The 13,377-nt window shown below is 39.9% G+C and overlaps 3 protein-coding genes across 6 annotated transcripts in view; 1 reads left to right on the top strand and 2 right to left on the bottom strand.

Moving 5' to 3' along the window:
* The window catches only part of LOC141766468 (neuronal acetylcholine receptor subunit alpha-7), a 63,940-nt gene extending 51,796 nt beyond the window's left edge, over positions 1-12,144 (bottom strand). For 2 of the 4 annotated variants that reach the window (XM_074633355.1, XM_074633357.1), the window contains exon 1: positions 9,124-9,228. Coding sequence is in view for 1 of the 4 variants with exons in the window: in XM_074633354.1 (XP_074489455.1) it covers positions 9,124-9,228; positions 11,922-12,001 (185 nt within the window). In the remaining 3 variants the exon portion in view is untranslated. Of the gene's footprint in view, positions 1-9,123; positions 9,229-11,921 lie in introns of those variants that run through there. The other 2 variants (XM_074633354.1, XM_074633356.1) reach the window with 2 other exon arrangements.
* LOC141766518 (nuclear factor 7, brain-like) overlaps positions 1-13,377 on the top strand; it is a 202,275-nt gene that overhangs the window by 149,974 nt on the left and 38,924 nt on the right. The gene's annotated exons all lie outside the window — the stretch shown is intronic.
* LOC141766465 (nuclear factor 7, brain-like) lies at positions 1,747-5,579 on the bottom strand. The gene is made up of 2 exons (XM_074633352.1): positions 4,716-5,579; positions 1,747-3,187 (listed from the first exon to the last, which is right to left on the bottom strand). The coding sequence occupies exons 1-2, from the start codon at positions 5,145-5,147 to the stop codon at positions 2,225-2,227; spliced, it is 1,395 nt and encodes a 464-aa protein (XP_074489453.1). The 5' UTR covers positions 5,148-5,579; the 3' UTR covers positions 1,747-2,224.

Genomic DNA, 13,377 nt, shown 5'->3' with positions numbered 1-13,377 from the left:
CCAAACGTACGCAGGTTTTTGGCGAGGAAAAAAAGGTCATGGCCATTTTCAAAGGGGTCCCTTGACCTCTGAACCTTGGCTTGGTCACTACAGGGGGGAGAAACTAAATGGCATTGGCGGTGTTACTATGGTTACTCAAAGACCGCTCATGTTCACATCCTCCTTTAACCTATAAAACAGAAAAGAATAAAACTCAGAAAACCATTTCTACACTCATATAGATATGTCTGACTGGTTCGAGGTATTTATAAGGTTAAGAACGTTAACACAAAACAATGCAGAGGTCTTAAAAGGTAACATGATCTTTACGTTCACACACGGCTAATCGATAGTTTACTATGATAATGTTAGTTTAGTATGTCAACTCACCGGAGAGAGTAATCCAGAGTAATCCAGAGTAATCCAGAGTAATCCAAAAACACGCACATCGATGTCAAAGTAATCCTCTGGTCTCACAACCAATAACACCGTAAAAAAAGAAATTAACTCAAGTAAGTAAGTAGGCTAAGTACGTACGTACGTAACTTGCAAATAGAGATGTTCCCATGCCATTTTTTTCCCATCACGATACCGATTCCGATACGTACGTACATACATACGTGTACATACGTTCATACATACATACATACATACATACATACATAACTCTAAATTCATAATGAGTACTTTAACTTGTGATACTTTTTGGTCTAATACTTCTGTACTTTCAAATAATGTAGGATTTTGAATGCAGGACCTTAGTTGCAATGGAGTAGCCTACTTTTCATTGTAGTAAGGGCTGGGCAATAAGTCAACATGTACATATGCATGTAACCAGTGTAAATTGTCACGTGTTGCTGGACATTCGTAGGAAAACGCACGAAAAATGAGGAATAACTTTTTCGTAAGATATCATACAATGGATGGATCACATGAGGAAACGTTGTTCTATGTCACAGGCTCATTAGAATATACCGCCCACAGCTTGAGAACTACCTTTGCAAAGGTGCACCGTAATTTTCTCACAAGCCAATCAGAGCAGACTGGGCTTCTTAAAGAGACAGGCGCTAAACCTGAGCGTTTGAGACAGAGGGTGAATACAGGTATATTCAGACAGACAGTATGAGAAAAATGATGTGTTTTTTGAACATTAAAGCATGTAAACATGTTCTAGTAGAAACTCAAAATATAAGTATGAACCTGGAAATGAGCATGATATGTCTCTTTTAACCCATTAAGACCTGAGGGGCTAAAAAAACACTTAAACCTGAGCCGTTTTTGAAAACCTCCTAAAATCTGAGGGTTTCTGAAAAACTTGACAGAATTATCAACGTTGACAAAAACCTTTATTTCTCAGCCTCTGGAGCAGATAGAAACATGAAATAAAAAACATTTGACAGCTTAGACTTTCGGCTTTGTTGAGAACTTATTGGCTTTGTCCTAAAAAACATTACTATTCTCCCAAAATAGCATTCCCATAATGCATTTTTCCTTACCCATGTTTTTTTTTTAGCGAATCACCAAACTAGAAATCAGTCAGAGCTCACAGTGTATCTCTGCCAAGGCTGCACAGTCCTCCATTTAGTATTTTCATGATAGAACAATTTTAAACAAATAAGAAAACGTTTTCTTTTTCTCCCCAGATGTTCAGATGTCTGTTGACTTAAAAATCACCAAATATACACAGCGGTATATTTAATATTAATTTAATAATAATAAGCATTATTGTGCACTAGTGGCAGCAGACTAAAAACAGCAGGTTATGACTGTGTGACTGACACCTGATTTATAAAGAAACATTTACTAAAGCTTTGACTCTGACAGGTAGTTTTACTGAGGACTATAACTGAAACGCTTACGCCCTTACATTTTAAAGTTAAAATTGAGAATGAGAATAATGTCAAAAGTTCATTCATTCCCTCTAATATCGCAAATCATATTGTAATTTCAATATCACTCAAAATAATCCTAATTAAATAATTTTTCAAAATCTTTCAGTCATAACAAAAACTAGTGTAACAACAGTTACTGATTTTTGTTTGTTTACAATATCTGTCTGTTGTTTTAACATCTTCGACACTAAATTAAAAATGTTTACTCTTTTCTTATTATTTTTTGTTATACTGTAGATGTCATCCACATCGCCGTGACAACCAACATCATCATCAGGACAACATAGTCACATGTTCCCCAAAGACTCAGAGAAGAAAATTCAGCATGTCATCATCATCATCATCATCATCATCTATTTCTGTTGTCCTACAGTCACAGAGACCTTCACTGGTAAAACCTTCAGTGGGAGTTCATCATCAGTGTAAATGTATGGAAACATCCTCTCAGTGAAAGTGTGTGTGAAGGTGTGGATGTGTGTGTTAGTATCAAGATCAGAGAACGACAGCTTTCCTTCGTTCCAGTCCAGATTCACTCTGATCCTCTGGAATTTCTTCTGGACTACGAGACCAGTGGCTGAACCTGATGGGGAGGCTGTGCTGTATTTACCATTATACAACCATATTGTCCATTGTCCAGACCCTATGGCTCCCTTCCTCTGGACAGACTCTGTTAACACACCCACTGACCAGCCTGTACTGTCTCCAACCTGGACGTCCCAGCTGTGAGTCCCTGAGTTAAAGCCCTCAGAGCCCAGGACAGAGTAGTGGTAATAAATCCTCTCTGGATTATCAGGAAGCTGCTGTGTCGCTCCTCGTCTCACACTGGTCAGATCTTCAGACAGGATGAGTATTGGATGAGCAGTGTTTGGGTCCAGAAACACAGGAGTGCAGGAGACCATGTCCTTCATCTTGTTCCAGATGTTGAAGGTCAGGTTGCCCAGGTGTTTGGCCTGGTCTATCAGAGCTCCTGAGAGCAGCTGTGGATCCTCCAGCAGTGGGCGCTGCTGGACTCTTTCCACTGCAGCCTTGTAGTTGAGCAGGAATGAGACGTCTTCAGCTCTCAGCTCGTCCTCTGTGGCTCTGAATGTGTCTGAAAGAGCTGCTATCTCTCTGCTCACAGCCTCCATCTTCTCCTTCATCATCTGACTCTTCTGCTCCTCTTCCTCCCTCAGTGCAGCCATCCTGGCCTCCTCTTCCTCTTCTAGAAACTGGTGAAGCTTCTTAAACTGCTCCTTAATCTGCCTCTCTGTGTGTCGGGCCTGGACCTTCATGTGTTCTGCTGTTTGATCAAACTTCACTTTAACTTCTTCAAAAACCTTTAAAGGTCACATATTATGCTCATTTCCAGGTTCATAGATGTATTTTAATGTTGCACTAGAACATGTTTACATGCTGCAATGTTCAAAAAACCCTTTATTCTTCTCATACTGCAGCCTGAGTCTGCCTGCCTCAGAGCCTAATTCAGCCTCTGTCTGAAAACCACTGATTCACAGCCTGTCTCCTCCCACTCTGCTCTGATTGGTCAGCGTTTTCTGTCAATCAAACTTCCTCAACAACAACAGCGTCACCCTCCCCCTCCCTCCCGGAGAAGCTCTCTCTCTCTCTCTCTCTCTCTCTCTCTCTCTCTAGAGAGAGAGAGAGAGAGAGAGAGAGACACGAGTGGAGAGATAGCAGCTAGAATAGAGCTTATAAACCACTTTAAAGTTTATAAACCAGAAACTTCACCCAGCGCACGTTACCGGAGGAATCTGATCAGAAATCGGCGACACATGATGAACATCTGCGGTCCAGATTCCAGGTTTTCCTGACGGTTTCTCTCAGGTAAATAATACTATTTATAGCTCTGTTAGTTAACTCAGTGTTTACCTCATGCATCAACTCTGTAAACCGTAAACATACACTCTGTTTTACGTCTGTCTTTACAGATCCATCTGTGAGAAATGACCGACAGAATCATCCCAGAGGAGAGCAGATAGCTGAAAGCAGATGGGAGATACAGAGCTAACCCGTTAGCATGTAGCTACATGCTAACGGGTTAGCTACATGCTACCGCTATGACACGGTGTGTAAACACAGCGACCATCAGGGTGGAAAATAGAAGATGTGAAACAGTAGTCAGTTCATTATTTCTGCTAAAAGATAAATGTATGGAAGATCAGAGTAATGGTATATTATTTACAGTAGTAGCTGTCTCTGTGTTACCATGACTACAGACCACCGGAGCTTAGCTTACCATAGTTTACCAGAGCTGAAGACTTTCTCCTGCACCATGTTAACATAACTGCAGGTGAGATGATTACAAATGCTGTGAATAATTAATATTGTCATCTGTCAACTCAAATAAAGTTTGACTGTGAAACAGAAATGTGTTGTGTTGCTTACAAGTCACTATTTACTACCTGTACTCTGCTACATGCATGACATCAAATATATATAATATATAAATATCATCTGTTTAAACAGTGTAATTACATAAAGCCTTTGTGAAAGAACATGTTATATTTAGATGATGGGAGTACATGAAGCCTGTTCTGCTGGTTCTTGCAGACTTTGCTCAAGTTAGGTTGAGGAGGAGAGACAGTGACGTGCTGTGGGGCGGGGTCAGCTACTGAAGGTTCTCTCTGGTTCGACCAGGAAACCCTTACATGGCTTGCATTTCTCTAATGACGTCAGAAGAGAAGGAAAAAAAGTGATTTTTTTTTCTGCACCCATTTCCGGACAAACGGAGGAGGAGAAAAAGAGAGAGGATGGTCTTTTATGATACTATGGTGGCCTGTAGACACACTGGGGACAGATATTGATGTTTAAAAGACATGGAAAAGTGCATTTTGCATAATAGGTGACCTTTAACTTCTCCTTTAAGGGCTCCAGAGTTTCCTGAAGTTCCTTCTTGTGTTGTCGTGCAACTTCATCGATGGGTCTGAATCTGTGGTCGGTGTGTTTTTCTGAATCTCTGCAGACGAGACACACCGGCTGCTGATGGTCCAGACAGAAGAGTTTGAGTTTCTCAGAGTGCAGACTGCAGAGAGCCTCTGAAGATCTCTGAGCTCTCTCCTGTAAGAAACTCTCACAGAGGTTCTTTAAAGCCAAGTTAGGAGGTAGGATGTTCTTTGAAGATCTTTTCTTACAAAGTGGACACTCTTGGACGTGTTTCTCTGTCCACCAGCTCTGCAGACAGACTTTACAGAAGCTGTGGCTACATGACAGGATGACAGGATCTTTAAAGATGTCGTGGCAGACAGAACAGCAGAGATCGTCCTCTAATCTGGAAGCCATTTAGTCTCTGAGTGAAGCTGAAAACACAGCAGGCAGACGGCTCAGCCACTCACTGTTCCCTGAAAGTTACTTTCACTTTGAGTCTTTGTTCTTGTTAAACTCTGGTTCAGTTTGTGGATTCAGCAGCTGGTTGAAGTGGTAGTATTCCAGTATTCCCAGTATTCCCTCCTGTAGATGTCCTCTCTCAGTGGAAGTGGTGGTTTTGGTCTAAAGGTCAATCTTATCATCCGTCTCTCAGTATGTGTGTGTGTGTGTGTGTGTGTGTTGACAGATTAACAGAATAACAACCTGTTTCCTGGTGTGTCTCAGGTGAGTCAGGTGATGGGCGGAGCTTCATCATAACAGTTTGTGAGGTTGAGTTTCATTCCAAACTGCTTAAAGGCACAGTTACACGTGTGAAAGTTCACCAAAGTTGAACTCCACTCACTCCTTGACTGTCACATGTTCCTCAAAGACTCAGAGAAGAGTAATCATCATCATCATCATCATCATCATCATCACCTTCTATTTCTGTTGTCCTACAGTTACAGAGACCTTCACTGGTAAAACCTTCAGTTCATCCACAGTGCCAATATATGGAAACATCCTCTCAGTGAAAGTGTGTGTGTAGGTGTGTATGTGTGTGTTAGTATCAGGATCAGAGAACGACAGCTTTCCTTTGTTCCAGTCCAGATTCACTCTGATCCTCTGGGGCTTCTTCTGGACTACGAGATCAGTGAATAGACCTGGTGGGGAGATTGCTCTGTATTTACCATTATAGAACCATATAGTCCATAATTCAGACCGTATGTCTCCCTTCCTCTGGACAGACTCTGCTAACACACCCAGTGACCAGCCTGTACTGTCTCCAACCTGGACGTCCCAGCTGTGAGTCCCTGAGTTAAAGCCCTCAGAGCCCAGGACAGAGTAGTAACCATCAAACCTCTCTGGATTATCAGGAAGCTGCTGTTTCTCTCCTCGTCTCACACTGGTCAGATCTTCAGACAGGATGAGTATTGGATTAGCAGTGTTTGGGTCCAGAATCACAGGAGTGTAGGAGACCATGTCCTTCATCTTGTTCCAGATGTTGAACGTCAGGTTGCCCAGGTGTTTGGCCTGGTCTGGTGTGTTTTTCTGAATCTCTGCAGACGACACACACCGGCTGCTGATGGTCCAAACAGAAGAGTTTGAGTTTCTCAGAGTGCAGACTGCAGAGAGCCTCTGAAGATCTCTGAGCTCTCTCCTGTAAGAAACTCTCACACACATTCTTTAAATCCAAGTTAGGAAGTAGTATATCCTTTGAATGTCTTCTCTTACAAAGTGGACACTCTTAGACGTGTTTATCTGTCCACCAGCTCTGCAGACAGACTTTACAGAAGCTGTGGCTACATGACAGGATGACAGGATCTTTAAAGATGTCGTGGCAGACAGAACAGCAGAAATCGTCCTCTAATCTGGAAGCCATTTAGTCTCTGAGTGAAGCTGAAAACACAGCAGGCAGACGGCTCAGCCACTCCCTGTTCCCTGAAAGTTACTTTCACTTTGAGTCTTTGTTCTTGTAAAACTCTCGTTCAGTTTGTGGATTCAGCAGCTGGTTGAAGTGGTAGTATTCCAATATTCACAGTATTCCCTCCTGTAGATGTCCTCTCTCAGCGGAAGTGGTGGTTTTGGTCTGAAGTTCAATCTCATCGTCCGTCTCTTAGTGTGTGTGTGTCTTGACAGTATAACGGAATAACAACCTGTTCCCTGGTGTGTCTCAGGTGAGTCAGGGGATGGGACCAGTTTGTGAGGTTGAGTTTCATTCCAAACTGCTTAAAGGCACAGTTACACATGTGAAAGTTCACCAAAGCTGAACTCCACTCACTCCTTGACTGTATGAGCTGCAGATGTGTGTGTTTGGGGGAAAGTAAAACAGCCAGTAGTAACAAAGAATAAGAAGAATCACAATTCTGTAAATCAATAAATAATCCAATATGAACATGAGTTTGTGAGTAGATTTGCATTTACAAAGTTAAAAACTTCTAAATCAGTGGTTATATTGATGTTCTTCTTCTTTCCTTCAATAATAAGTAATAGAGTCATGTTTTTGGTTCTGTATCGGAAATAAATCGGAATTAGCTTCCGATTTCAACCATCGTAATAAAAAAAAAGATTAATGATTTACAGCTGGACTCAGGAAATGTAACAGCCACTTCACTCATGGTTAAAAATATAAACCAGCACAAAAATCACAATTACAAACAAAGCCACCATGTTCTGAAAAGACACATTACATTACAAACACTAACTAAAGGAACATTTGCATTTTGGAACATAAAACAGCAAACTTAAACTGCTCAGTCCAGCACTCGGGACGAGGCAGGCATGATGGGAAATGTGGGCTATGTGGATACTCAGGACACTTTTTTTTCATGCATTTTACACTGCATGAATTAGCCTAGCGTCTAGTGGACTTTAGTTAGTTAGTAACTTTTCCTTACTCATCATAGCTCTTCTACTCTTACTTGGTTTAACATAAAGTCACTGTATCTCTTACATTATATCATACTAGCTTGTCAGGAGGGAGGTTAAATAACGCTCCAAACTTACGCAGATTTTTGGCGAGGAAAAACTGTCATGGCCATTTTCAAAGGGGTCCCTTGACCTCTGACATCCAGATATGTGAATGAAAATGGGTTCTATGGGTACCCACGAGTCTCCCCTTTACAGACATGCCCACTTTATGACAATCACATGCAGTTTGGGGCAAGTCATAGTCAAGTCAGCACACTGACACACTGACAGCTGTTGTTGCCTGTTGGGCTGCAGTTTGCCATGTTATGATTTGAGCATATGTTTTATGCTAAATGCAGTACCTGTGAGGGTTTCTGGACAATATTTGTCATTGTTTTGTGTTGTTAATTGATTTCCAATAGTAAATATATACATACATTTGAATAAAGCAACATATTTGTCCACTCCCATGTTGATAAGAGTATTAAATACTTGACAAATATCCCTTTAAGGTACATTTTGAACAGATAAAAAATCTGCAATTCATTTGCAATTAATCGCGATTAACTATTTGAATCGATTGACAGCCGTGGTTTATGTCCTTCTCTGTCTACTTTACGCTGGAAAATTCTTTCCCCCAGTTTTGCTGCAGCACCGAATGTAATTAGACGGGTTCTCTTGTTTCTCATCATTTCTACAGCAGGACTTTTTTGTGGAGGAGTCTTTATTATGTGAGTCTCTCAGGTGACTGACAGCAAACAAGCTGCAGCTCCGACGTGAAAAAACACTCAACTCCCGAAGAAGGAAATGAGGATAAATCAACAACAAAAAAAAAACTTCTCGCTTCATGTGATAGATTCTCTGTTGAAAGTTATTTTTCATTCTCAACAAGAGTGAATGGCAGCAAATGACTTCTTCTGAAGAAGGAAAACAAACTCTGATATTTTTAGCTGCACTGACTGTGTGCAGAAAGAAAGAGGAAACCTGCACTGTTGGAAACACACTTATTCTCCTTTAAATACACATTGTTTTGTCTCAGATTAAATGTGTTAAGAGTTGCCCTCACATACAGGGAAGGCAGTAGATGAAAGTAAAGCCTCTATAGTCAACTATCAGACTGAAATCGTCAGTCGTTCTCATCAGTTTATAGGTCAAAAGGTCATGGTGTAATTAAGCATCATCGCTGGGTAAAAACTTTGAATAAATAAGTAAATGTGAGGTGCGAGGGCTTTCCTCTGCTCTGCTGAGCATGATATAAACTCCTGATTAATTTGCTAATTAGAGCTGAATAATGAGATGGTTTTCTTAACGACTCTCTCCATTAGAGACGTAACTGTCGATGAACAGGCGGCAGGCAGAGAGAGAAGGAAACCTTTCTAGCTGCTGCACACTCAAAACCAAACAGTGATCAGCGTGTTTGTTTCATCATGTGTGAAATCTGTTAAAGTCATAATGCATGGCTGTCATTGAGAACATCATTGTATCTGCGGTTGTGTGTGTTTACCTGATAGCAGTGGTTGTGTCACGTGCAGAGACAGAAGCTTCCCAGCATCCTCGGCTGAGCACGCTCGGCACTCTCTGCAGCTTATTACCAGCACGGCCTGCGGCGCTAATGAGCAAAAAAAAAAAAAACTGAGAAAAAAGCAGACCATCTGCAAATTTCAGCAGGTTAAAACTCTGGAAAATCTTGTTAATTGCTGAAGGAGATTTAACAAAAAGCTGATGAAGTAAAAACAAGAAATTCACACATATTCTCACTAAAAACATGTCTGGAGTCACAGTGAGACCTCTGCAGCTGTAATTAACACTTTAACACAAAGCAACATATCATGGTTTCAGACATGTTAACTTAAACGTCTAATCTCATCTAACAGCAGGAGTCTGATCCAACACAGTTCAGGTGGAGATCACAGAAAGACAATAGGAGAGAGTACTGGCACTGACGGACTACCATCTAGTGGACAAACAGCAGCTTAACAGCAGAGCATTTATTACAATAGATGATCTGTGTTTCAGACAGTGGTGGAAGTAACTAAGTACACTTACTGAAGTAGTCATTTTGAAGTAGTTGTGCTTTACTGGAGTATTTCCATTTTCTGCTAATTTACACTTCTACTCCACATCTCGGAGGGAAATATTGTACTTTTTACTGCACTACATTTATCTGATAGCTTTAGTTACTTTACAGATTCAGATTATTAAAACAAAATAGAATCCACTAATAAATGATGATGTATTGTTGTAGATTAAACTACCCAGCAGTATATGAAGTCATTAAAATGAGCTCCGTCTTTACCAGCTGCAACATTAAAGTGATGAACACATTAATGCATCAATAATTAGAACACAATAATATAATTTATTACACGGCTGTGTTGAACCAGCCTCTCAATAAAATATCAGAAACCGGTCGTGTCTAAAAGGTAACCCGCAAATTGCAAAATCTGATCTGACGGAGATCTGCAAAAACTCTCATGAGACTCTCTCCCCGACTACCTATCCTAACCTTAACCAAAGAACATATATTGCAAAGAAGTAAAGTAAATGTTCTGTTCCATTGCAACATCAGCGCCCAGCAGCAGAGCTACGCTTCCGTCATTTTGGAAAGTGACTACCAGACGCTAGTAAATTGTCTGCCTAAAAAATGCCGCATGAAAGTAAAACTAAATTATTTCTATTCTTTTGTCATAATCTACGGAAATGGCCTGTGTTGAACAATACATTTTATCAATACAATAAACATTTTCAGTCCAAAATGGTGTCAGCGGTCTGTCAAAAAAAACAAACACTTGAGTTTCGTCTACTTGCTTCTATACTCTTTGTTTTAACCATTCAAGGATGACATATTTTTGTAGGCCAACCAGGAAGTTAGCATCTCCCTGGTTCCCTCAACTAAAAGTCAATGGGATTGTTCCATTGGGTTTTGGATTATTACAGAAAATAAACTCTGTGTCAAACAGTTTATGATTCTTCCACGATTTATTCAGCAAGATAATCTTCTTAAATGAACACCACTTTTATGGTTTTTGAAGTGTGAATGCAATCGCCAAAAGTAAAAAGCTAACGTTAGGCTATAAAAGAACTGCACCACGGTCACAAGAGCATGTGTATACACAAAGAGGACGAGTTGGCGTGATGACGTTTAGTAGTCTCATTTAGCCACTTGTTAGCAACTGACTTTTTGAAAAACACATCCAAGCTTCAAAATTCACCAGTGGGGTATTTACTGAAATATTTTACATTGTAGAACAAACCGTTAAAATCTCTTCAGCTTCTGTTAACCACAGACCTTATTTCAGCCATCTAACTAAAAACCCATTGACTCACAGACGAGGGAACCGGAAGTGCTAAAATGCTAACTCATTCCTGGGTTTTAGGACTCATTCCTGCAGCACTCTATGCCTAACCTTAACTATTCGAGGTCAATGTCTAATCTTAACCATCTCGTGTCCCAATCAGCTGGTTCCCTTCTAGGCAAGACCTCAGAAGCCCGCCTTGTCCCTACCATGGATGTATTAAAAGAACTGGATACAGTTTTGGAGGCGGGGCCCCGGTCCTTACTATGAGAGTTGCTTTGTGGCGCATGAAGCCTAAATGGCTATACTTCTGTCTGGAAAAGTACCCGTATCTTGGCGGACCATGGGCAACTGGGAGATGCGCTTTAGCGTCCGCTCAGTCACATGACTCTGTCCCGGGGTCCCAACGTCACGATCTGGGTCTCACTAACATGAACGGAGGAAGGGAAATAACTCTGGATTCAGCTATTAGTGCGTTCTAGAACTTTAAAAACATCATTTTTTTAATAAGGGCTATTAGAGTGTTCGTTCTGGGAAGTTGATTCACCTCAAAAATAATTATCCGCTGAGTTACAGACGTCTCTTTCCCAATGTATGTCTATCGGAAAAAGTCTTTTTGGGCCCCACAGCATCACGTGACGGACACAGAAGTTGTAGTACCACCGTTTGGCCACTACGAAAGTCCGTATCGTCGACAGGCGCTCTTCCTGGGGGCTTGGTCACTACAGGGAGGAGAAACTAAATGGCATTGGCGGTGTTACTATGGTTACTACTCAAAGACCGCTCATGTTCACATCCTCCTTTAACCTATAAAACAGAAAAAATAAAACTCAAAAAAACATTTCTACACTCATATAGATATGTCTGACTGCTTTAAGGTATTTATAAGGTTAAGAAAGTTAACACAAAACAATGCAGAGGTTTTAAAAGGTAACATGATCTTTACGTTCACACACGGCTAATCGATAGCTTACTATGCTAATGTTAGTTTAGTATGTCAACTCACCGGAGAGGTTCACAGAGTAATCCAAAAACACGCACATCGACGTCAAAAGAATCCTCTGGTCTCACAACCAAGGACACCATAAAAAAAAGAAATTAACTCAAAGTGTCTTGAGAAAAAAGAAAATCCTGGTTTTAGAGTCTTTATAGAAACTCCGAGAAACTTTCCCCCCCGAGCGGCGGCCATGTCTTCTTCTCCGCTGTTCTACGCCACAGCTCCCCCTAGCGACCAGTGGCGGGATCACCAGAATGATTAAATCAGCGTAACCATGACAATATTAAATTGCTGCTTACTTGCACACGTCACTGAGTCAGTAATAATATTCCAACATATATATATGTGTATTATATATATATATATATATATATATATATATATATACATACACATATATGTATATACACACATATATACACATATATACACATATATATATATATATATACATACATGTATATAAACACACACACACAAACACACAAACACACATACATACATACATACATACATCAAATATATATATACACTCTAAATTCATAATGAGTACTTTAACTTGTGATACTTTTTGGTCTAATACTTCTGTACTTTCAAATAATGTAGGATTTTGACTGCTTAGTTTGCAGTGGAGTACTTTTCATTGTAGTTAGGGCTGGGCAATAAATCAACATTGTGATGAAATCATATATTGTGATACACAACTATGTCATCTAAATCAATAACAAGCACATACTTGCTCAAATGTCTCAGAAAATCTGATAATTTTGCACCAAAGTTCTTAATTAAATGAAAAAAAAATACTTTTCATTTGTCAAGTATTTATTTCACACAGGAGAATACAAAACCACGCGGTTATTTCACATAGACCATATTTATTGAATTACCAGAAAATATATTATTTCATGATATATTGTTATTGAGATATGAAATGACCTATATATCGGGTTAGAAGATTTTCGCTGTATCGCCCAGCCCTAATTGTAGTACTTTTAAAGGATTTGAGTACTTCTTCCACTACTGGAAATGTTAGTTGTAGCTGTTAGCTAGTGCTACACTAAAATCAGTACACAGTTACAATTGGTTATATTTTAGATTTTCGCGATCCTGCTCCTTAAACCTGACTTGTCTAATACTACTACTACTACTACTACACTTAAGCTGTGTACCAATTTCATACTACCCTTTAATAATTTAAGTATACTCCAAACAGTTAGTATGCTGCATATTCATACTAACAAACCCTGATTTTCGAGTGATCTTTTGATGCCACAATGCAATGCACAGCTGCTCACAGCTGGAATAAAATAAATAAAAATGAGGATGGTGATGAAAGAGCTCCAGGAACATCTAAGGAAATTAAATAAGTTATAAAAAGACAAAAAAAGGTGCAGAAATCTATTGATCCGCAGCATTTAATGAAAGCAGACGCTAAAATCTTAGATATTTATACAAAACGTTTAGA

The sequence above is a fragment of the Sebastes fasciatus genome, chromosome 4 (genome assembly GCF_043250625.1).
Source record: "Sebastes fasciatus isolate fSebFas1 chromosome 4, fSebFas1.pri, whole genome shotgun sequence".
NCBI lineage: Eukaryota > Metazoa > Chordata > Actinopteri > Perciformes > Sebastidae > Sebastes > Sebastes fasciatus.
This window is presented reverse-complemented; position numbering and strand designations above follow the sequence as displayed.